The sequence below is a fragment of the Misgurnus anguillicaudatus genome, chromosome 6 (assembly GCF_027580225.2).
Source record: "Misgurnus anguillicaudatus chromosome 6, ASM2758022v2, whole genome shotgun sequence".
In the NCBI taxonomy this organism is placed as follows: Eukaryota; Metazoa; Chordata; class Actinopteri; order Cypriniformes; family Cobitidae; genus Misgurnus; species Misgurnus anguillicaudatus.
Window position 1 is genome coordinate 17,543,547 of NC_073342.2, and position 25,448 is coordinate 17,568,994.

A 25,448-nucleotide genomic window follows, 5' to 3' on the forward strand; every position below is an offset into this window, starting at 1 on the left:
CAAGATCTCATCTTCTCTGTAGCTGACTGTTAATCAGGACGATCCCATATGTTGTAACTGTCAGAGCAGGTGGCTATCTGTTGGGGGATTGAAATTCAACGTGATTGCTTACAGCACACAGATATGCACACACATGTTGAAGTATAGCGGGAGATGAGGATATATAAAAGCACTTACTTAAAATCACATCACTCTCGTGTGGCTTTGAATTATTTAGCTCGCTCCACGTTTCGGAAAAGCAAATCACAGCAGATCGGTATCCGTGACTGTCGACAAGCCGTTCTGAGATGATTAATATTATGATTAATCAACCTTTACAGCCTTTTACTTTATTTTCATCCAGGGGAACATAACGTGGACAGAGTCATAGAATATATGTGGACTTGTGGACATTAATCATAAATCTTTTAGCCGCAGGACCGAATTAGAAATGTGCAGGGAGGTTTACTGCAGACTCGCTGCCCTTTTCTCTCTAATTTGTTCTCCATTTTTATCTCTGTCTCGAATACCTCGAGAGCAATTTAATACGACGCATTATCATTAATGGTGATGTAAACAACGGTTTGCCATTAAGTTCACTGGCTTAATGCCTAAAACTGCAAGCTGATACGTATTTAGAAACCGAAAATTGAAATCTTGCTTGGCTATACAAAATATAGCATATGGTGTTTAGCTAATGCATTCTGAGAAGAAATGTTTGTTGAGATTTGTATTTTAGACCTTAGGAGATGTTACCGTTTTAAAGAGCACCTATTGTCTGATTCACGTTTTTACATTTCCTTTGATGTGTAAGTGTGTATTAGCACATGTTAACGATATGAAAAAGGTACCAATTGAAGTAAACGATGACGCAAGTTATCGTCTCCAACGTAAATCTCTTTTTTTTGGACTACATAAAACACACGGATTGTAGGCAACAGTTTACTTCATGGGATTGGTGATGTAGTACAGACCGACATTATCATAATTCCTCCCGCTCACAATTGCATTGTGACCGAATCTTTCAAACATGGTAAGGAGCGTCACATTTCCGGCTGATGTCAGAGGTATTCAGGCCAATCACAACGAACAGGTTAGCTGGACAATCAGGAACACAGAGCTTTTCAAATCCGTGTGTTTTAGGAAGAGAGGAGCTGGAGCTACAAAAATGGTATGTGGAAAATAATGTGTTTTTAACCATAAATCATGCGAACACATTGTATTATACCAAATATACAAATTAACATCATTTTTAGCAATGAAATAGGGGCTCTTTAAAATGGTTATTTTGTTTTTAAAGGGATATTTCACCCAAAAATTGAAAATTTTGTCATCATTTACTCACCCTCATGTTGTTACACACCTGTATACATTTATTTGTTCTGCTAAACACAGTGGAAGATATTTTTTGTAACTAAACCGTTTTTGAGCACCATGGACTTATAAAGTAAGATTTTTTCCTCATATGAAAGTCAATGGTGCTTCTGTTTCCTGTTTGATTTCAAATATATTCCTTCATGTTCAGCAGAACAAATACATTTGCTTAGGTTTTTAACAACATGAGGGTGCGTAAATGATGACAGAATGTTAATTTTTTGGTGAACTATCGCTTTAAGTCAAAGGTTCTTGAAGGAACCATTTCTTATCTTTTTATAAGCTGTGGTGAAGAAACTTTTTTCACTATAAAGAAAATAACCTTTTGTGTAATAGAAAAGATCTGTTAATGTTAAAGCAATGGTCCACCCAAAAAATGAAATGGACACGATTCACTTACATAGAAGGAGAAACAAATACTATGGAAGTCAATAGTGCCCCAGAACTGTTTGGTTACAAAAAAAATTCAAAATATCTTAATTTGTGTTCATCAGAACAGAGACATTTATACAGGTTTGTAACAACTTGAGGGTGAGTAAATGATGAAGGGGTTTCATTTTTGGGTGAACTATCCCCTTAAGTCACAGGTTCTTTAAGGAACCATATCTGCTCTTTTTATAGTCTGTACTGTAGAATCTTGCTCCACTATATAGAAATTAACCTTTTGTGTAATAAAAGATGTTGTAGATGTTAAAGCAATAGTTCACCCAAAAAATGAAATGGACACAATTCATTTATATAGAAGGAAAAACAAATACTATGGAGGTCAATGGTGCCCCAGATCTGGTTACAAACATTTTTCAAAATATCTTAATTTGTGTTCAGAAGAACAAACACATTTGTAAAACATGAGGGTGAGTAAATAATGACAGAATTTTCATTTTTGGGTGAACTATCCCTTTAAGTCAAAGGTTCTTAAATGAACCATTTTTTTATCGTCTGTACTGTAGAAACGTTTTCCACTATGAAGAAAATAACCTTTTGTGTAATAGAAAGAATCTGTATATGTTAAAGCTATTGTTCACCCAAAAAATGAAATGGACACCATTCATTTATATAGAAAGAAAAACAAATACTTTGGAGGTCAATGGTGCCCCAGATCTGGTTACAAACATTTCTCAAAATATCTTCATTTGTGTTCAGAAGAACAAAGACATTTATACAGGTTTGTAACAACTTGAAGGTGAGTAAATAATGACAGAATTTTCATTTTTGGGTGAACTATCCCTTTAAGTCAAAGGGTCTTAAAGGAACCATTTATAATTTTTTTATCGTCTGTACTGTAGAAACGTTTTCCACTATGAAAAAAATAACCTTTTGTGTAATAGAAAGAATCTGTATATGTTAAAGCAATAGTTCACCCAAAAAATAAAATGGACACCATTCATTTATATAGAAAGAAAAACAAATACTATGGAGGTCAATGGTGCCCCAGATCTGGTTACAAACATTTCTCAAAATATCTTCATTTGTGTTCAGAAGAACAAGTGCACCCATTCTATACATTTTTAATCACGGTCTGTTTTCATTGGGGATCGAACCCATAACCTTTGCAGTGCTAATGCAGTTTTCTACCAATTAAGCTGCAGTAACATTCTTATCTTGCTTTAGAACGAGTTGGCAGATATTCATTTGCACCATTTTTATTTATCTCTAGATGAAGGAAGGCTCGAGGCATCAGGACAATCTCTCAGTCCGTCCCAGGATCCGACCGGAGCAACAAACATCACCGTGTCTTCAGCGCTGCTGGAGCAGGAAGATTTGGCCTCGCAGTTCCGTTCCCTACCGGACGGCACAAGGGAGCAGCCTGTGTTCGCCTCAGTGCAGACCCTGCAGGTTGCAGAGACGCTGCCTCAGGCGCTGGTGCATTCTCTGCTCTCCCCACCCGGCAACAGTGACAATCGCACCAATCAAAAGTCCCCCGGGGAGCCGGCTGTCCGAATACAAAAGCCGCTGTCCACGTCACAGAAAATCAACAGTGTCTTGACTACTAGTTCAGGTATTACTAGACTGTAAGATGGGGAAAGAAGCTGTGCCTTTAAAAATCAAGAAATCACGTATTTGAAGAGATTTCTTTACAGGCACTATGCTGACTTGATGTTGTCGTGGTCCCTTCTTCACCATTTCATCATCATCATCATCATCGTTTTTAAGGTCATTTGTGTTTGTTTGTCATCTTTATTATTATCATCCACATTACTTCAGTCAACATGAAAAAGCATACATACATGATTTCATGTTGACCGTGAGTAATTCCCTCAGAGTTAATGTGTGTCCTTCATCCACCGCATGTCCTATGTGTCATTCTTCACCATCCGCAAACTTTCATGTGACCTCATTGCGTGATCTCCCTGTCTCCTCTCGAGGTTGCTCACTCACTGTTCTGCTTTCAGACGAGACTCTCACCGAATTCCCAAGGAACCCTGATTTGCCCACCGCCCCAGTGTCCTCTTTCACGACTCTGGCTGAAACAGACGTCACCGTCGCCGACAACGTGACGAGCCCAGTCTCCATTTCCACCCTCCCGCTTAACATCACCACTCACGAAAGGAGCGAAAACGCATCGACCGCCACGTCGACGCGCGGCAACAACCACACTGTGATCGGCGACGACCTCCAGCTCACCACAGTGACCACCACGACCGTCACGCCCTCAATGGTGACATCACTGAACTTGACTCCGCCCACTATAGCGCCAGCGGTGAACGAGGTCGTGACCGTCGTATCGACCACCACAACTGCCAAAACGACAACGACCCAGACAAAACCGCCAACGACAACAACCACCGAGGCTCCACCCACCTCCACCACCACCACAAAAGTAGCACCAACCACCACGACCACTTTAGCAACCACAACAACAGCAAGCCCTCCTCAAACCACCATCACATTATCTACCTCCAAAAGCACTATGGTAGAACCAAGCAGTCCATCAGCGGACAACTTCGTATTGTCCTGTAATGTGACCGAAAGATTATGGCTGAAAACAGGTGAGGCACTTAACAGTAAGGTTTTTAGCTACATTTATCTGAATACTACGCATGTATATTTTTAGAAAACGGATTAACCGTGCAAATTAAAGAGATTTTTCTCCCTGAAAAATTAGATCACGCCACTAAACCACCATATGTTCCTCATAAACAAACAAACATGCTTCTCTCATGGGTACTGTGCTGCTTTTGAAGCTTGGAAAATCACGTGTTTTTTGTCACTCTGCCACCAGTGCTCTCCATCCAGATGCGACGAAACCGGCTCGAAAACGGGATGAGACAAAACCTGTCGAAAGGTTTTACGCAAGCGCTGCAGAGAGCGTTCAACGACAGCAACATCCGTGTTCAGGTTTGTGGTTTTGTATGCGTAACGTGTCACGTCTCATTACGTGTCGTGTGGATGAGTTATTTCTTCTGTATCATCATCCATCATCACACTGAAAGGTTGAGTCGAGCGCACTGCATTATGGGAAGGCATTGTGCGCATACAGAAAATGTCCATACTGGGACTAGTTAGTACTGTTAGTAGTGTACATGCTGTTCCAGCCATAAACCGTGTTACATCTCTAACACGAAATGAGAAATGACAAATAAATAATCAAAAGAATGAATCAGAGCAGTTGCCATTGGAAACGCAGTAAATGGCTTAAGTCAGAATTTCTTTTATTTTTTTCCTTTACCACACTTATGCCTTAGTTTGTAGCAAAGGCATAATCACAGTGTTTTGAACACTATCCAGCATTATGGGAATTGTAGTTTTTGATTTAAAAAATGTAGTTTTGATTTATGTTGGAGGCAGTGTTGTAGTCAAGTCCAAAGACACATCTATTTTTATCTGGATTCGGTCTTGACTCGGACTTTAGTTTGATATATCTTCAACACTGTTTGGAGATGTTTCCTTTGTATTGTCAGTATTCGGATCACTGGTTAAAGCAACACCAAAGAGTTTTTTTTACCTTAAAATAACGTTTCCAAAAAAGTTCATCCACTCGAAACAGGGTGAACGGCACTTTCACATTCGCTTTGCAGCCCTCTATCTGCCAAAACCGCACTAAAGAAGTACAGGTCGCGGTCCTGTAGTTCGAGTGAAAACTACAAAAACTTGCTTTACGGCAGACCTAAAATCTAATCAGAGCCAGCTATGCTGCAATATTTACAACAGCGGTAATGGACAATTACGCTTCTAGCCTGTAGGGGGAGCAAAGAGCAAAAACTCTTTAGTGTTGCTTTAAAGGAAAACATCACCGTTTTTTTATATTTTACTATGTTCTTACCTTAACTTAGATAAATTAATACATACCTATCTTTTTTCAATGCGTGCACTTAATCTTTGTATAGCGCGTCGGCACTGTGTTAGCATTTAGCTTAGCCCCATTCATTCCTTAGGATTCAAACAGGGATGAATTTAAAAGCCACCAAACACTTCCATGTTTTCCCTATTTGTTACATGAGTAGTTACACAAGTAAGTATGGTGGCACAAAATAAAACGTGATGATTTTATTTTAAGCGGATAAAAACGAGAACTATATTGTATGGCGGAAGAGCATTTTGCAGCATTTCGACCTCGGCGCGCAGTAACATCATCACTCCTGACTACTCCCCCTCTCGCTCAAACTTCTGTCAATATTACTGCGCACTGAGGTCGAAGTGCAGCAACCTAAGTGCTGTTCCGCCATACAATATAGTTCTCATTTTTTATCCACGTTTTATTTTGTGCCTCCATACTTACTCGTGTAACTACTCATGTAACAGTCTTTAAATAGGGAAAACATGGAAGTGTTTGTTGGCTTCTAAATTTATCCCTGTTTGGATCCTAACGTGGGTTTACACCAGGCGCGTTTGAGGCTTCAAAATCTCGTCTACCGCGTATAGTTTGCCGCTTGAACATTTTGAGTTTACTCGCTGCATGCACACGTGAAATTCTAGTCATCGAGACATTCACACGGAAATTCGTGTCATGGGAGGGGCTTCTGCGACTCAGCTTGCTTTCTGTAATCACGTCACTACTAAAGCAAGCTCCTGATTGGTTAACGCGTTTTTCTGCCAAAGTTCAAATTTTTCAACTCGCGCCACGCTAAACGCTTCATTCACGCCGCGAGACCTCCAGACGCGCGTCAACGCATCTTCACATTGACTTAACATTGAAATCCCTCGCGCTTGAGGCCTCTACCGTGGCTGGTGTAAACTCAGCATAAGGAATGACTGGGGCTAGGCTAAATGCTAACACATTCACTACGTGCTGTACAAAGATTAAGTGCACGCATTGAAAAAAGATAGGGATGTATTCATTCATTTAAGTTGAGGTAAGAACATAGGCAAATATTGAAAAACGGTGGTGTTTTCCTTTAATACTGGTTGTAGACTGTCTGTGAGAATATTCTGTAGTCTGTTTTTTTAGCACTGAGATGTAGCATGTCTTTCGAAACAGTTGGTTAAAACCCAAGGAGCATTCGCTTCTGTCCATCAGGGCAATTTGTCCATAAATAGCACAGCACTGGTGCCTGATGCCTCATATACCGCAAGTAAGGAATCAATATCATGGTAACAGCAGAGTCGATGTAATGAGGAGAGCTAAGACAGCTATAAAGACAAATTGAAATAAATGTACTACTTTAAGGTGTAGTAAATTCAAACATGACATTACTGTTATCATTTACTCACTTGCATCACTGTGTCTTCTGTATTTAGATGAATGTACCGATCAGTCCTTTTTTTGCAGTTAATGGGGAGTGGAGCTTTCAAGGTTTAAATATCTATATATAATTTATATAATAATTATGACCTTAGACTACTTGAAATATCGCGTATAGGTGAGATGTAACATGTTGATGGTTTTTTACATAATTTTTAACTCTTAAACCTCCAGTGCCCATTTATTGTAATTGTATGGACAAGTAAATGTTGCAAAATTAGTTCGGCATAGGAAAGAAAATTATGCAATTTTGGAGTAAATAAAGAAGTGGTTTTGGGTAAACTATCCGTTTAATTGCAAATGAGCACCGGAAAGGTTGTTATTAGCATCTAAAAAGTAAGTATCTGTGTCTGTTACGGCCAGTGGCGAGAAGCTGTATATATTCGTCTGTCTCTCTTTCTCTGCCTCCTGCTCCTCCTTATCTGTCCATCACATCAAAGATTCAGTATCATTATAGACTCCGTAGGTGACAACACAATCACCATCTGCACACAAACACACAGAAAGTGTGTGTGGGTTCACGCGAAAGAAAGGGGGAGGTGTTGGGCGACGGTCAATCAGCTTGGCTCAATATGATGAAATGTATTCATGTATTAAAGTGCGCTTCAAGTGCTTAACAGTAAACAGAGCCAGTGAGAGCATTTGTGTGGATTTGGCACTTTAATATTAATTCAGCACAGGAATTGATAATGAAAATGCGTCTTACGAATTCAACCAAAAACACATAAATTCAACCAAAAACACATGGTGGATTTTACGATTTATCAATTCGGTTGAATTTTAATTTATTTTTAGCACTTTTAAATTTGCATTGAAACAAAGCAGCTTAACAGTAAAATAATTAAGAAAGTATACATTTTATAAATAATAAATGTAATGCATGATTATTATTAATTTAAATAGGAATTATTTTATAATTATAATTTTATTATATATGCAGAAGCATTGCAGGTGATTGGTTGCTAGGAAAAAATATATTCAAATATAAAGCTTAGTGAGATCAGGATCAAGTGTACCAAATAGCTGTTTAAAGCTCCCGTTCTGTCTGTGTTTTTGAAGCTTTGATTGTGTTTATAGTGGGCAATATAACATGTGTTCATGTTTCACGTGTAAAAAAATGCGGTATTTTTCACACAATTTACTTATCTGTATATCGCTGTTTTTACTGTCCTCAAAACAGACTGATGTCTACCTTGTTTTATAAAGTCCCTCCTTCAGAAATACGTATCGAGTTCTGATTGTGTAGCTTGTTTCGTGTGTTGTGATTCGACAGCAGCTTAGCTTAGCAGAGCCGTTTGAGTCAAAGCTGGTGACTGACGTATTCCTGTGGGCGGAGTTTAGTCAACAAACTGTTTTACTGACGTCATTAAAGCAGGAAGTAGAGGGCTGTAGTCCAAACTGGCCGTTCGTTGTAGGCTTTTAAAGAGGAATTCTATTGAAGACAATATATCGCCTGGCAGTGAACTTTGAGCTTTATCATTTTACAGGTATTATTTATGCTATTATAGCAACATTACACACTAACTAGGGTTTAAAAAATGGTATCAGGAAGAACGTGACCTTTAATAATATTATAATGATATAATAGTAATGTAATGATATTCATGCAAAAATATTTTTGTACTGTTTATTCAAAGGAACCTTTTTTACATGATCTGTTCAGTTGGAAAGAGACATCTGCACCCCTTCTAATGTGACTTTGGGCTACTATGTCTTAAGAGGGAAGACCGTGATTGTAACTTCTGTTGTTATGGACACCTTATCGTTGTATGGCTTTGACAAGCTATTGGATAACATCAGAGAATATGTTCCTGTAGTTTTGGCCATCCCAAATCCGGTGGCACCTTGGCTGCCCAGCCTTGGCATCCACTTGCAACTCAAAACAGGTAAGATTTGTTTATTTGTTATTTGCATGGAGTGTGAAAACTATGTAACTTTAAGGGCCCTATTTTAACGATCTAAGCACATTGTCTGAAGCTCATGGCGCATGGTCTAAATGGGGATGTCCGAATCCACTTTTGCTAATTTAACGATAAGAAAATGGTTTGTGCGCCGAGCGGACGGTCGAAAAGGGTTGTTCCTATTCTTTTAATGAGTAATGGGTGTGTTTTGGGCATAACGTGCAATAAACCAATGAGAGTCTCAGCTCTCATCCCCGTTAAAAGCCAGTTGCGCTGGCGCTATGTCTAATCCCTATTTAGATGACGGACTTTGTAAACTGAAAAACTAAGCGGAGGAAGAAGATCCCCAGTTTAAGATTAATGTTAAATAATTGTGTTGTTTTTCACTTGTATTGAAATTATTTTTTTATTAAAACCTTTAAAACCTGTTTTCTTTTAGTCATGGAAGTAAAAATAGCAGGCTTTTAATTGCTGTAAATGTATGGCTATCCAATATCATCAAAAAATAATTTACAATTATGTAAGAAAAGATGTGTACTGTAAAAATACTTTATTTGTAACAAAATTTACAAACGGCTATCCGCACGTTTCAGCACTTGGACAGCATCATGAGTTTTTTTTAAGCATTACTTAAAAATGTTTCTCATCTCACCATATCCACAGGTACAGAGTCATCATATACAATAAATCCGTGGGGTAGCATTTAAAAAAAAAAAACATTTAAAAACAGATGCATTTGTAAGCAAAGCATTTATTTAATTACCAGGCTGCAGGTGAAGCAGCTCTTTACGCCTTCTAAAGTCTCATAATCAGTCCACATTTGTGTCCAAGAGACTCAATAATAATCTTTTACATTTGAATGCTTTAATTTTTCATATTTAAAAGCTTTTTGTGCTGCTGCGCATCCATGTGTGTGATAAGCAAACCTGCGTTGTCGTCACGTTTATAGTCACATATTACTAACGCGCTCATTAAATAACAAAAAAAACATATTGCGTCATTGACTTTAGACTTTAGACCAGAATTTAGTTGGTCAATGGCGTAGTCTATTTTAGTTGCCTCAAAATAGCAACGCGCCAACAATGCGCCTGAACACATCTCGTTTTTAGATCAGAACGCCCATGGGCGCAAAAATGGGCACAAATGCATTTGCTATTTAAACACTGTGGCGCTTAACGTGAAAATTATAATTGCGGCAGGTTGAAACTAGCAAAAGACACTTGCGTCGGGCATTGCGCCGGGTGTATGATAGGGCCCTCAGTCTTCATTTATAAAATTTTCATGCTTCACTCCCTTAAAGTCCCCCTGCACCATTTATCACTTAAAACTCATCTTTGAGCATCGAATAGCATACGTATAAGTAATTTCTTCATGCTTAAATGTAACTTTACATTCTTGACTTACATGGATCAATCGCGCCAGCTCGGACCATAGATATAAATATGCAAATGAGTCCCCGCCTCCTCTCAATTAAAACAGCTCAGACCATACTGCATATATGTACATAGATGTACATTCGATTTGCAATTTCATACCGTGCTCTTGGAAAGCTCAAATTTTATTGTGAAAATACTCTGCAAAAGTATTAAATGATGAATTTGCGTATAGTTTGAAAAACACCACATAGACATATAAACAACAATAAAAACTTGATTTTCACCACATGGGGACTTTAATAATGGACAGCAAGCAAATTACGGTACATGGCCGGGTTAAATGAATCAGTTCTAACAATGATTAATGGCACTATTGCTACTTTATTGGATTTTACTCATGGTAGCTATAACTGGAACTGACATGTGAAATCTATTCTTGTTTAACTCTTCGCATTGTTCCTACAAAGTTCTCAGGTTTGTCGGGCCGTCGGATGACATCAAGTCTTGCGGTTTCATCCAAATGATGGAGCAGCGGTTGGAAAATGTGTTTGCTGAGGCACATGAGAAAGTGGAGGACTCTTATGGGACTCTTTCGGTTGAGGTAGTTTTTCATTTGACCTCAAAAAATTAATTTTGATAAATGACTTACTTAGAGGACTCTATCCCTCTGAGGACTCGTTTGGACTTATAGTTTGTTTGTGTTTTTGGACAGATTTTGAACACATATCAGACAGGGAATTCATTGGCAGTAACTCTGGTGTATGTAGTGTGGAATGGCAGCGTTCCTCTGAACGGTACCATAGCTAGCGGTCTACTTAACCAGCTGACTGCCGAGCTGGTGGGCTACTTTATATTTTTCCCCCCTCTGATCATCGCTGAGCGTAAGTTACGGTTAATGTTTACTGTTTGATGTTGTTTGTACTCACCGTGCGTGTTTACATGTTAGTTTATGTTTATTTCTGTTTGAATTCATTACATTTCATTTCTCTTGAGGCGGAGATCTTTGCAGTTTTGATTGATCTTGAAATGATCTTTGCTTTATCCAAGAGATATATTTCAGGAATGCAGATTGAAGATGATACCAATTATAATTTTCATTATATAAATGCCTGATTTTTTTAAAAAGTTTTTTTTAGATTTGATGCCCACAAATGATGTGAAATATCCAATAAATCAATTATTTGAGAACATGCAAGTTAGAGAGAGATCAGGTTCAAAACATTTTTTACAAGGCGTCAGTTTTAACAGACCAACATAGCAAGCAACAAGACGGGACAGAGCGTATTGGTCTCTCTTTTGATAACTAGTCCTATTAGTTTTTTTTTTTACTGTGGGTGGTCCTACAATCGGCCTCTCTCTTTAGTTCAGTATATGACTGTAGTAAAAAAAAAAGAAAATGCTGCATTAATTTCATAGCAAGTACATCAAAGTGTACCCCTGTTTAAAAAAAGTAAAAAATAATGAGTTTTAACGTGTTATTTATTTATTAGATGTAATTTGTTTTGATAGCATAGCAGACTATAGTTTAAAGGAGCTACGCTATTGAAGTCATAATATAATAAAATAATGTATAAATTATATTAATGTATAAATTATTGTCTTGGGGGGTCTGCAAATACTTCCTGCTGTAACGTACTAAGCTTATAACTATATAAATAAAAAGGCAAACAGGATTTGGATAATGGTTTTATAATTATTATGCATAAAGATTTTATGACCTTATTATATGAGAGACTACATTGAATATTTGTTTTATTAAGTTTTCATTTATCACCCTGTAGACAATAAAAGGATTTAAAGGCATAAAAGTGAGTAAAACAAACCTCATTTTAAAAATAACAAGTTTGCACATTCGCTAGAGCTCTGTCTCATCCATAATATAAAGTCATGCGGGTTTGAAACGATGTAAGGGAAAATAATTGATTTCATTTTGAATTTTTATTTTTAAGTTACTAACTATTTAAATAAAATATGCCCAGATATGGCAGCTAAAATAAATAGGTTGCAAAACAACTGAGAAAGAACTCATACAACAGGAAACATGGCATCACATGGGACAAAACGAACCAGCACAGGACAGCAAACACAAGGGCAGTAAATAGGGAAGTAAATGATGAGGATGCATGATAATTACCAAGGAGATGAGGGGCGGGGTCAGCAGACGAGACAAGGAAGCACACAGCCCAAACAAAGGCCATGTGCTACCACACAAAACACATGGCACTGCCATGATTAGTGATCGACCGATATGCGAGATTTATGGCCATTACCGATATTAAGAAAGCTGTATGGCCGATATAACACAAATGTTATTACAGTAAATAAGAGAAAAACAGAAAATTGGTAAAGTAAAAATACATTTGTTATGCATGACATTTATAAATATAATTAATGTGGATCTGACATCTCACAGTACTGTTTGTGTGTTAAACTATAGTGGTGTTCTGTGTGACTGTCATTTTACTGTTTGTCAGACATTGGCTCTACATTGTGTGACACTGAGTGTCTTTTCATTACAAACAACAAATTTAAGTAATGGGGAAATTTACTGGCGGATTGAAAAAATGTATCGGCTGATGCCGATATAAAAAAAAACAACAATTAAAATATCGCCCGATATATTGGCCTCTGCAATATATTGTCATATCACTAGTCATGATCCTGCCACAAGGAGCAAAAACTATGACAATAAGGCAGGACCATGTCACAGCATCCAAAGTTTACTCTAAGCTTTTAAAATTTGAAAAGACATGAAACCCAAAAAAGTTTAAAAGACTGCAGTTTTTATCATCTTGTACCTGTTCTTATGATCTTTTCCCCTTTTTTCACAGCTCTAGAGTACCACAACCTTAACACTTCGGTAGCAACCAGAGATTACTGGGTAATCACAGGTAATTACCTTAATGCTTCAAGTGCTACAAGTACCAGTGGATCCAGTACCCAGAAAGCCATTTACCAGCATGAGTTATGTGATTAAAGGCGGAGTGCACAATGTTTGAAAGCCAATGTTGATATTTGAAATCACCTAAACAAACACACCCCTACCCCAATAGAATCTTGACCTTCTTTTAAAAGACCCGCCCCACACATACGCAACCCGGCAAGGATGTCGGTTAGTAGACACGCTCCTTACTATTATTGGCTATAAGTGTGTTTTGGTAGTCGGCCCCGTCTCCTTTTCGAAAGCGTTTTTCAAACATTGTGCACTCCGTCTTCGATGTGTTTTTCCCTTCTTTTAAATACAGAGAGAGCCTTTTTCTTCTTGTGAAGTATTGATGTATTATTTAGTTGCCCCCATCAACTGATTTAGAGAGATCAGACCGAATCAGAATATTGAGTGTGAAAAATCTATTTCTAGCTGTGAGGTTCCTGCACATAATGTTCTCTCCGTTACCTTAGCTAGACCATTTTCCCTTTTTCCGTTCTTGACTTTTATCTCTGTCAGATCTTCTATAGTAAGGTCAGGTCTACAGTAATTGCATTTTTTAAAGATTTAAAGGGCAAGAATGGTAAGTTCACTTTGTCACCTTCATATCTCTATCTTTTCTCTTTCTTTCTCTCTTTGTGTCTCCAGTTATTCAGGACGTTGACAGCTCTTCTCTTGAGGGGAGTTATCAGAGCTTTGCTAGTCTAATGGAGCAGCGGCTGGCCGAACTCTTTATGGTGGCCAGTCGACACAGCCTCCGCATAAGGAGAGCCACAACTGTAGGCGACTGCACTGTCCAGGTCTGACATCACCAATCTGTCTATATATCTGTTTATCTATCTGTCTGTCTGTCTCTGTACATCTGTGTGTATATCTATTTGTCTTCCAGGTTATATCTGTGCATCTCTTTGTCTTTCTTTCTGTTTATATATCTATTTGTATGTCTGTCTGTCTGTCTGTCTGTCTATCTCTATCTGTGTATTAATGTCTGTCTGTGTGTCTAAATATCTAAATATCTCTATATATGAATCTCTGCTTTTCTGTATTTATGTCTGTCTAAATATCTCTATACACTCATCTAAAGGATTATTAGGAACACCTGTTCAATTTCTCATCAATGCAATTATCTAATCAATCAATCACATGGCAGTGGCTTCAATGCATTTAGGGGTGTGGTCCTGGTCAAGACCGGTGCCTGAGCGTTGTTTCTGACCATGTCCATCCCTTTATGACCACTATGTACCCATCCTCTGATGGCTACTTTCAGCAGGATAATGCAGCATGTCACAAAGCTCGAATAATTTTAAATTGGTTTCTTAAACATGACAATGAGTTCACTGTACTAAAATGGCCCCCACAGTCACCAGATCTCAACCCAATAGAGCATCTTTGGGATGTGGTGGAACGGGAGCTTCGTGCCCTGGATGTGCATCCCACAAATCTCCATCAACTGCAGGATGCTATCCTATCAATACGGGCCAACATTTTGAAAGAAGGCTTTCAGCACCTTGTTGAATCAATGCCTTGTAGAATTAAGGCAGTTCTGAAGGCGAAAGGGGGTCAAACACAGTATTAGTATGGTGTTCCTAATAATCCTTTAGGTGAGTGTATATGGATCTCTGCTTGTCTGTATGTATGTATGTATGTATTTATGTCTGTCTAAATATTTCTATATATGGATGGATCTCTGTCTGTCTGTCTGTATTTATGTTGGTCTGTCTCTTTGTCTGTCTCTCTGTCTGTATTTATGTATAATAAAAAATACATACAATAAATTGTGTGTAGATAGATGAATAGACAGACAGAAAGACCAACATTACATATGAAATTCTGGGAATAAAACCGCAATTGTCCGTTTCTCATACAGATGGTCAGTATCCGGCGACTCCCCGGTCCCAAGAATCCTGCTGAAATGACCTACTACGTACAAGTAGATGGTTCTCCTTTAGCGGGCGCCTCCGCTGCTAAGACGCTAAACACGGTGGACTCTCAGACCATGGCTCTCACGCTGGGCTATTTCGTCCAGATTCAGGCTGAACGTATGTATATATTTCTTTTCATGTCATAAATATGTTGCATCTAAACTGTAATGACATTACATTAGTACAAACTGTAGTGCTTGCAAAGCGTGATTGAATATATACAGTAATGGTCCATTGGCATGGTGATGTCATACGACTGATGTCATCTTATTTATATCACACAAAGGTCTATAAATAAGCTGATCAGTTGTTCAAAGACTGAAAATGTGTGCTTTTACTTTTCTAAGTGATCAAACATGCATAAACGATACAGACATGCAATGAGGAAAGAACTCATCCCATATGTATGGACCAGAATATCATTTAGCGACCATCCAGAGCATCCTAGCAGCCACCCAGATACCCTAATAACTGCATTGCATTACATAACATAAAATGGCCATTCTCATTACATGTATACATTGGTGAACTGTATATTATTAGTAAAACCCTTCATCTTATTTCGTAATGAACCGAAAATTCTTCTTTGACTTAATAGGAACACCGAAGCTCGTGGCTGACACAGCATGATAATGCAGACTTATTTTTCATAATGAGGGGTATAACCGTCTCATACCAAACCACAGGGGGTTCGCGTGTAGAGAGCTTTCACAAGTTTACCCGGCTCAACACTGAGGCGTCAAGCCCAGTTTGTCTGCCTGAGAGGAGCAAAGCCCCGGTTTTGTATGAATAAAACACAATCAGACCAGCAGTGGGGGTTTAATCTCTCAGATAAGAGCTACAGCCGAAAGACAGATTCAGATCATTAGGCGCTAACCACAGACAGTAGGAGACAGAGGGACCTTGGATTACTGTAACAGAGAGTGATGGAGACATTGACTGAAATGATATGACAACATTGAGAATGAGTTGTGTATTTGTGTTTCTTTACAGCGGTAGTGAAGAGTTTACCTAGTAACGTCTGGATACTAGCAGTCCTTTTACCAGTGTCTCTAGTCATGGTCCTGGTGGTCATGGCGGTTGCCATTATATGCAGGAGAAACCGAACCGTCTTCAAGACCAGCGCGTTTCGCAATTTCCATGCCCGGACCAAGGTAGGCTCTTCTGAACAGCTGTTTGGATGAACGCAACACTATGCTAATGATCTTAGCATCATATTAGTGCAAAAAGCATTAAATGTGACTAAACCGGTGTTGTGCATGGAAGTGGTGATGTCATAAATGTGATGTCATCTCATTTTGACCAGCTGTAGTACTTTTAATAAGGGCTGTCAAGTTTACATCAAGTAAAAAAGCACACAAAAAATATGCAATTATAACAATGATATTAAAAATTTATTTTAAAAATATTTTTCAGTAAATTAAATTCCAAACTAGCAATTAATTATGCCCCTACGTAACCCATATCATGTAATTAATCAATTGCACTTTAAAAAATCTACTTGTATTTATATCAGTCACACTAGAGCTTATAAAATATTTTTGTATATTTAAATCTATATGATGCTGAACATACAATTCTGAAATATCACAATGCCCCACAAATGGTTTGTGATGTCACCATATACCGTATGAGCCACGTTATATAAAATCTTGGAATGCCACATTTCACTTTTAAATGTCTCCAACTTCACTACTTTTCCTGTCCAGACATCATATCGAAGAGATGGAAGTTATCACCACCAGGTATTTCTGTCTTGTGCATGATGCTTGGCTGCATGTTTATAGTTTGGACATCCTTCTAGTTGACAATGAATCCATAGGTGCTCAAAGTGTTAGTATATTGGAGATATCTGATCTCCTCTTCATTTGAGATTACAGGAATAGAATACAGGCCATAGGAAAATCTCAAATTATATCTCTTTAATAACTCAACTCTTTCTTATTGACAGGAGTGAAATTAAATGGAGACTTAAAAAAAATCAGCTGATATATGTGACCCTGCCTGTAAAAACCCAGCTAAAATCATTTTTTTACATACACTGTTAGACTTTTTATGTTATATATGCGGTAACTCACTGGTAACTGCCCCATTACAGCACTAGCGTAGCCAGGATTCACAATGTGGGTGGGCCCAGAGAAAATCAGGTGGGCCTTAACCAAAAAAGCATCTGTTATCAAAATATACAAACACACAACTTCACCAGTTTCAATATATCACCGTTTAATAAGAACAAAAGCCTGTATGGGCCCTATTTTAACAATCTAAGCGCAATGTGCAATAAACCAATAAGAGTCTCATCTCCTTTACAAGACAGTTGCCCTTGCGCCATCCCGATTCCATATTTTGGCAGAATTTGTAAACTAAAAAACTGAGCAGAGGAAGAAGACCACCAGTTTAAGATTTATATAAAAAAATTGCGTTGTTTTTATTTGTAATGAAATTGTTATTCTTTGGTATTAAAACCTTTAAAAGTCGTTTTCTTTCAGTCATGATCATTCAAGTAAAAATAGCAGGCTTTTAATTGCTGTAAATGTATTGATAGCCCAGATGATCCGTGTTATCTCAAAGAATAGTTTACAAATATGCAAGAAAAGCTTTAGGCCTACTTTAAAAATACTTTAAATAGTAGCTTAATTTGTTGGTATTTGAAAAGTTTTGTTGCAAAAGAAATCTCGTTTTTTGGTTGTGCATTCCAATTAATATCAATTCAACTGCGGTTGGTTTGTTTTGATTTAAACCTTCATTACTTAAAAAATACAGCTAAGTAGCACCATAAAACAAAATAATAACATGATAACATAATAATAATTTGACAAAAATGTTAAAAACGGAGTTCTCTCGTTTTGCAACGAAATTCTTCATTTAAACCTTTAAAAAGTCGTTTTCTTTCAGTCATGGAAGTAAAAATAGCAGGCTTTTAATTATTGTAAATGTATGGATAGCCTACAAGGTAATCTCAAAGAATAATTTACAAATATGCAAGAAAAGGTTTGTACTTTAAAAATAGTTTATTTGTAACAATAAATAATTTATAAACGCAATTTCAGCACTAGAACAGCGCTGTGGGTGTTTTGAAATTTAAGCATAACATAAAAACGGTTCTCATCTCATCATATCCACATACAAAGTTATCATATATAATAAATCTTTGGGGTAGCATTAAAAAATTCTAAATAAATGCAATATTTGCATTTGTTTAAAGCAAAACATTTAATTACTTACCAGGCTACAGGTGAAGCAGGTTTTTACGCCTTCTAAAGTCTCATAATCGGTCCTCATTTATGTCCAAGACACACAATAATAATCTTTAAAACATTTTAACATTTTAATCCTTTGATTTTTCATATTTTAAACGTTTGTGTGCTGCTGCGCATCCATGTGATAAGCAAATGCACTTTGCCGTTTATAGGCGCGTATGCGCTCATTAAATAACAAAAGCAATATTTCTCCATTGGCAGGTTTTAGTTGGTCAGTGGCGTAGGCTAGTCTATTTTATTTGCCTCAAAATAGCAAAGCACCAACTATGCGCAACACACATCGTTTTCAGACCAGAAGGCTCATGGGCGCAAATGTTATCTGCAAAGACTTTTCCATTTTTAGCTGTTGAACAAACACCTCAGGTTCAGAAACCTCAACGGTAATGTTAAAGGGTGCACCATCAAGCTGTAATAAAGTCTTCTCACCGAAGGTCTTCGTGACATTCATTCTAAGACAATGAAGCAGCGCAGCTTTCATTATTCCTTACGTGTCAGCCTTAAACCGGGTGTTAATTTCTATGATGGGGTGTAGGAGGGGCCAGGAGGCTGTTCGAAATGCGCTATTTATTGCACTACTATTTACAAAATTAACTTATTTCTTATTATAATAGCAAACAAGAGTTAAAAAAAATATGTATTTTATAGGTCAAGTATAGTGATAAATGCAACATAATTTACTCTTTAGAATAACTAGGCTTTACTGGATAGGCAGGTGGGTGGGCCTAGCTGACAGGTGGGTGGACCCAGGCCCACCCAGGCCCACCCATAGCTACGCGACTGCATTACAGTACTAACTGTACATGTTTTTTTACAGTATGATGCCTTTACCGCAATTCTATTTTACAGTATAATACCCTTACTGTAACCTAGTTTTAAAAAATGTATTGCCTTGAAGGGGAATCAAACCCAGGTCACCCGTGTCATAGGTCTGTAACAATGCCACAGTGCCACAGAGTCACTTAAAGGCGCAAAAGAGGATGTTTCCGCCGACTGAGAATCCAAAGACCGTTACTGAGTTTTTTTTAAAAAAGCACATGCGTAAGAACAGCCTCCCTCCTTCACAGCTCATTTCTAGGGAACGCCTTCCAAAACTTGTGCACGAGTATTTGAACACGAGTGTTTGTTTATCAGTGGCATATGCTGTGTTGCTTCAGTGGATTCATTATGTGAAATGATATGATAATAAACACATAAGATGTAAAGTTTGATCAGTCGGCGCTACTCCCATTTCAACTAGCATGTAGCAGACTGGTCACTGCCTTACAACTACAGTACAAGAACAACGTCAATATACCTGAATAACAGTACACCAATAATTATTCCACAAAAAAAGAATAATCACTGTTACCCGTCGAAGAGAATTTTTGCAAACTGCCCGTCTGTCTTGACACCTCTCTGTTCCTTCATTGCTCTCCAGCATTGAAATGTTTCTCCAATAACGACTCTGGTTAGATTACGTTATTCTGACAATTTTCTCCTATTTCCAGCGACTTAAAAAGTCTTTCTTTTACGTCCTCCTTCGGGTTTTTTCTCTTCCATGGTGCAAATTCGAGGAGGAAAGCAGGAGCGACAATGAAAACAAACCGAAACTAAAGACGGAGTTTCATGAGCTATGCGCATGCGTCACTCGTGTAAAGTTACTGGAGCGTGTACGTCTCTCACAAGGAGCGTAATGGCAGTGATTGACAAGCCAGAGGGCCAATCGTTGAGGCGATGATTGCGTAAACGATTGGCTGATGTTTTTAAGGCCCTACCTTATGCACAGATGACATATATTAATATTATTACTTTCAGTGCACCTAATAAATAGTCTTTTATCATTTAGTAAAGACAGTTTCAAGTAATATTGCAAAAATGTATTAAACAAACATCCTCTTTTCCACCTTTAATAAAAGTTACTCGCTACACTCGCCAAGTAGCCTCTTCTGTCACTCTCCCGACACTCCGAGGAGCGAAATCTTGCGTCACTAGTGTTTTAGTGTAGTGCATTTATCCATAATCCCTTTCTTGTTTCTATCTACAATTCTCAATCAATTATTTACACTTGATTGAGTGTAATGAAATTTGCTTCAATGCTAAAAGCATAAAAAATAAAATGTATTTCATTTCATAGATATATTTTATTTTTCCATTTTATATGCTTTTATAACACTGTTTTATTCAACTACAGTAGCACTACTGCTGTTGTTTTACAGCAGTATACCGCAAATTCAAAACATACAGTAAATCACTGTAAATGAAATGTTAATACCCATAATGCAATGCATATTACAGTAATGAACTGGAAAAGAAAATGATGGTATTTTACTGGGCATTTTGTGGTAAATAACTGTAGAAATTACAGTTAAGTTTAACAGTGTACTGTAAAATTATCCTTCATAATGTAAAGAACATTTAAATATAATCTTGATATGTTTAATATTGACTGAGTAAGGTCATGTCAAAAATTGAAATTAATGAGTGAAATTAAACTTTGATGGTCTATTATGAGACTTTAATCTGGATTTTACAGACAGATACTCATATGTGTCTCCTCTAGAGTTTCATAAGATATCCTAAGTATGTCCTGTGATCAGATTTGCTAAAACAATGAAGCCATGAATCAAAAGTCAAAGATTTTAATTTGAACACAAATATTTTTCTTCAGATGCATTCAAGATGAAACTATAACAGCTGTGCTTGTTACATTTTTATCATGTCAACATTGGTCTCATTTGTGAGTGTATTTAAGGTATTTTAGTCGAAATCTGAGACAAATGTCTTCACTAGTCAACATTTGAAGTGAATCAAAAAAGTTAATCAAAGTTAAGACAAGAACGGGTATTGTACTTTTGATCCACTTCAAATGTTAACTAGAAACATACTGTAACAGACATCTCTATGAGCTATAAATGGGCAACCTCCAAGCAATACAGTTTTCCTCTGGTGGATTTTAAATATTACCACTGTGTTACTCTACACTTTATTTATTTATTTTGTCATGTTTGGATTATAAGGATTTAAAATAGATGCAACCCAAATGGAGGTTAAGAAATTAGGTCACCCCAAGCCAGGGTAACATGGATAAGTAGGTTAAGTTTAAATAGATTAAAAGGACTTCTCATTTAAAATGAAACACATTTAAAAACCCAGAATGGAGTAGTATAGTATAGTAATATGTAAGGAATAATTGACGACAAGCCGTTGAAATGCTTGAAAATAATACACACCACTCGCATCGTGCCGTTATACCACGGGCCTGTTGAATGCTGTATTCTGATTGGCTGAGAAATATTCCATGGGTGTTGATAGTTTTTTGTAAACCGCACTAACTTGTCAAATGTTTAAAGGATGGGCACCAGAGCAATGTTTGTGGTAACCGTTGTACATCCAGAATAATTGACTCCGATCCTTTGAATTTTTCTAAAATAATGCACACCCGTTGTGTAACGGCACTCCGCTTCGCGTCATGCTGCATTACCACCTTGGGTGTCCATTATTGTTTTATAATTCAACGGCCCGTCATTAATTCCTTATATAATTTAAAGGGCCGGAGTCAGGGGCGGAGTGGGACCAAAAAATCTACCGGGAAATTTCGTATACCACCGGCCCTCCGTGGTAAAAAAATGTCTCGTAGCCTATTTGTAGTAAAACTAGGGTAATACAAATCGTAATCAATTTGCCCCAAAAAAAACATTTTCATAATAATAATAAAATATTGAGAGATAATAATGTTTTTTCCACGGTTATTGCTTATTTATTTTAACGTGTTTGGCGCATTACCTCAGAGTTTATTTCAGTAATATTGCTTTTTTCCCGCTAATAATAATAGAATTTACATGCCAATCCTGCTTCCTTGTCTTTTTATTAATTTCATTATGCTGTAATGTTAATTTATATGTGGATATTTAATGGCATATGAGACGTTCATTGCCGTTATATTATCTTGTCTAATATTCAAATCATATCCGGAATAATGTGTGCATCTTTGAATAACTGTAAGAATACAGTTCATTTGAAAATAATTTTTGTCAAAGTGAGAAATAATAATGTTATTAAGGATATTAATATTAATAAGGATATTTATATATTTCAGTTGAATACTCTCGTCTATTAATATGGAAATCTAATAGAAATAGAATAGTAGGAAATATAAAATGTGATACTGCAAAGTTACCCTTCTAAATTTTATTTATGATATATAGCCATATGGAGATTAGCCTTTGCAAATGTGCTGATTTTATCCATTCAAGTACTGACCACCAGGCTAGAGATTTTAAACATCCTTAATCCACACTTTCTATCAAATAGTCTCCGCTTAATGGATCAATCCGACCACATATGTTCTGAAATAAACAGGTATTCGGCGACGCGTCTTTTCACATCAAAGGCCGACAGGCTATGCAATTTGGAGAGGGGCCGTTCAATAATCCCGCTTTATTTTTTTAAAATCCTAAAAATGGTTGGACCTGCCGAACAGGTTGAGCATTTTATATAGCCTACTGTGTAGAGCAAAGAGGCTGCACAGTTTGACCAGCGGGAAGCGGCCGCACATCAGGCCGCCAGACGGGGTTGCTATATAACTTGCAATGTATAACTATTATCCATTATCAGACCGGCCCTCGCAGCCTCAAAACATTACCGGCCCACCGGGAAATGTCCCGACTCTCCCGATGGCCACTCCGCTACTGGCCGGAGTCAATTATTGTACTTACACCACGATTACCACAGACATTAATAAGAAATTGGTCTGGTGTTTATTTTAAGACATTTGACAGGTTAGGTGTGCGTTTATTGAAAAATAATTAATTCCCGTGGAACATTTATTAACCAATCAGAATAAAGCATTCTGCAGCCCCGTGGTATAAAGTATAGTATACTAATTTGCATGTGTAGGAAGATGTGTTTTATAGCGTAAGTATTATCTTAAAGGAATAGTTCACCCAAACCTGTCATCATTTACTCACCTCATGTTGTTATTTATTCTGCTGAACACAAATGAAGATTTTTTGATAAATGATGGTAAGCACCATAGACTGTAAAAAAAGATGGACCCGCGACACCGCTTCCATTCATTGTAATGAACTGAACGTAAAATGTACAACGATTGCACTGACACGTTATGCAAAAACGTCAGGGCACGCGCAGAAGGAATCGTCCGTGAAGCCCGGAGGCGGAGCCACGGTATCAAACATTCGCCAAACGTTTGCACGCCCAATTCAACCACGCTCCTTGAACGTCTTATATGACTGGTTTGCTAAAATAAGGTAAGTTAAATACAACTCATGTTGTCGGTGTGAAATAACACGGAAATTGAAAAATAATAGTTAGTTATAACTTCAATCTTCCTTCGAAACTCCGACAGTCTGCTCAGAGAAGCTGTCAATTACAAATGTCATTTATAATGACATGCCTCGTTTCTATAGCATCAAATTACTAGCTAAAATGAAACTTTTCACAAAAATGAACGATTGAACATTGAAGGACCAAAACCATATTTCAGAAAATTTTATTGGAAGTGTACAATTTTTTTATTTGACGCGAGGCCCGATCGTTGGCATGGAGAGAGCGGGGTTTATGACTTGTACTGCAGCCAGAAGGCGATCAAAAAGTCTTTTCAGTATGAGACACACCCGGTAAGCACATGGTTAAAGGAAAACAGCACAGTTTTGCAATATTTTACTATGTTCTTACCTCAACTTAGACAAATTAATACATACCTATCTATTTTCAATGCGTACACTTAATCTTTGTACAGCGCGTTGTAAATGTGTTAGCATTTAGCCTAGCCTCATTCATTCCTTAGGATCCAAACAGGGATGAATTTAGAAGCCACCAAACACTTCCATGTTTCCCCTATTTAAAGACTGTTACGTAGTTACACGAGTAAGTATGGTGGCATAAAATAAAACGTGGCGAATTTTAAGTGGATAAAAAATGAGAACTATATTTTATGGCAGAAGAGCACTTAGTTTGCAGCACTTCGACCTAAATAAAATATTGAAAAACTGTGGTATTTTCCTTTAACGGTACCCATTGACTACCATATTTAGAAAAACTATGAAATACTATGGAAGTCAATGGGTATGGTGTCCATTGATTTCCATAATAGGAAAAACAAATACTATAGAAGTCAATAAGCACCGTCAACTGTGTGCTTTACCATCATTTATCAAAATATCTTTTTTTGTGTTCAGCAGAATAAAGAACAACATGAGAATGAGTAAATGATGACATGATTTTCATTTTTGGGTGAACTAACTTCTCATCTGTAAGAAGTTTAATATGCAAATCACTTATAATTATGATAATCCCTTTTTTGATCCTTAACCCTCATTCACTGATCTAAAAACATTCCTTACTTCTTCCCATTAAGATCTCCTTTCAGGAACAAAGTTTTGCTAATGCGAGTTAATTCGCCCGTGTTCCATTGAAATGCTCCCGTGTTAGCGTAAGGGATTTTCGAGGTGGTGTATGAATGAAAACAAAGTAGAGTCAAATAAGGATACAGACTGCGGATACAAGTGATGATTAGTCACAGTTGAACAGAATCTATTGCATGTTTGTCTGCCTGCGTGCTTTGTGTTTCGACCTGTCGAGGTGTTTGTACCGTACAGCCCTTGTGTGTTTTTCCAGCTTGTTTGCACAATGGCAGATGAGATCATCCTTAAACCGGAGATTGGACTTTGATTAAAATAAGATTTATATAAAGGGGTCACGGACCCTCACGGGACACAGGCACAGTCAGAGTGTATTGATGCAGTATGTTAGTGCAAACCCCCTAAATAATTAATCACGTCTGTGTGTTCATATTTTTCCCATTGACACTGTAACTTCGATGCACCGTGACACAAATGTGCATCTCTTTATGACCCAAAAGGCACTTTGGCTCTACACAACCCCTATTGCAGTAAAAGTATCCATAATTCATAAAAAAATCAGGTGATCCATTGCTCTTTTTTATTATTAAATACCCCAAGGCAACTTGACTCATCATATATGCGGCATTTGTGAAATATAGTTCAACTTGAAATACCTTTGGCGCATC

General features: G+C 37.4%; 1 protein-coding gene across 8 annotated transcripts in view; it reads left to right on the plus strand.

The window, feature by feature from the left end:
* The window catches only part of kiaa1549la (KIAA1549-like a), a 67,036-nt gene that overhangs the window by 23,506 nt on the left and 18,082 nt on the right, over positions 1 to 25,448 (plus strand). For 7 of the 8 annotated variants that reach the window (XM_055193097.2, XM_055193099.2, XM_055193098.2 and 4 more), the window contains exons 2-12: positions 3,011 to 3,352; positions 3,747 to 4,343; positions 4,577 to 4,692; positions 8,700 to 8,922; positions 10,781 to 10,914; positions 11,026 to 11,194; positions 13,145 to 13,204; positions 13,888 to 14,039; positions 15,107 to 15,278; positions 16,155 to 16,315; positions 16,871 to 16,906. In XM_055193097.2, the coding sequence (XP_055049072.2) occupies positions 3,011 to 3,352; positions 3,747 to 4,343; positions 4,577 to 4,692; positions 8,700 to 8,922; positions 10,781 to 10,914; positions 11,026 to 11,194; positions 13,145 to 13,204; positions 13,888 to 14,039; positions 15,107 to 15,278; positions 16,155 to 16,315; positions 16,871 to 16,906 (2,162 nt within the window). The remainder of the gene's footprint in view (positions 1 to 3,010; positions 3,353 to 3,746; positions 4,344 to 4,576; positions 4,693 to 8,699; positions 8,923 to 10,780; positions 10,915 to 11,025; positions 11,195 to 13,144; positions 13,205 to 13,887; positions 14,040 to 15,106; positions 15,279 to 16,154; positions 16,316 to 16,870; positions 16,907 to 25,448) is intronic. The other variant, XM_055193103.2, reaches the window with a different exon arrangement.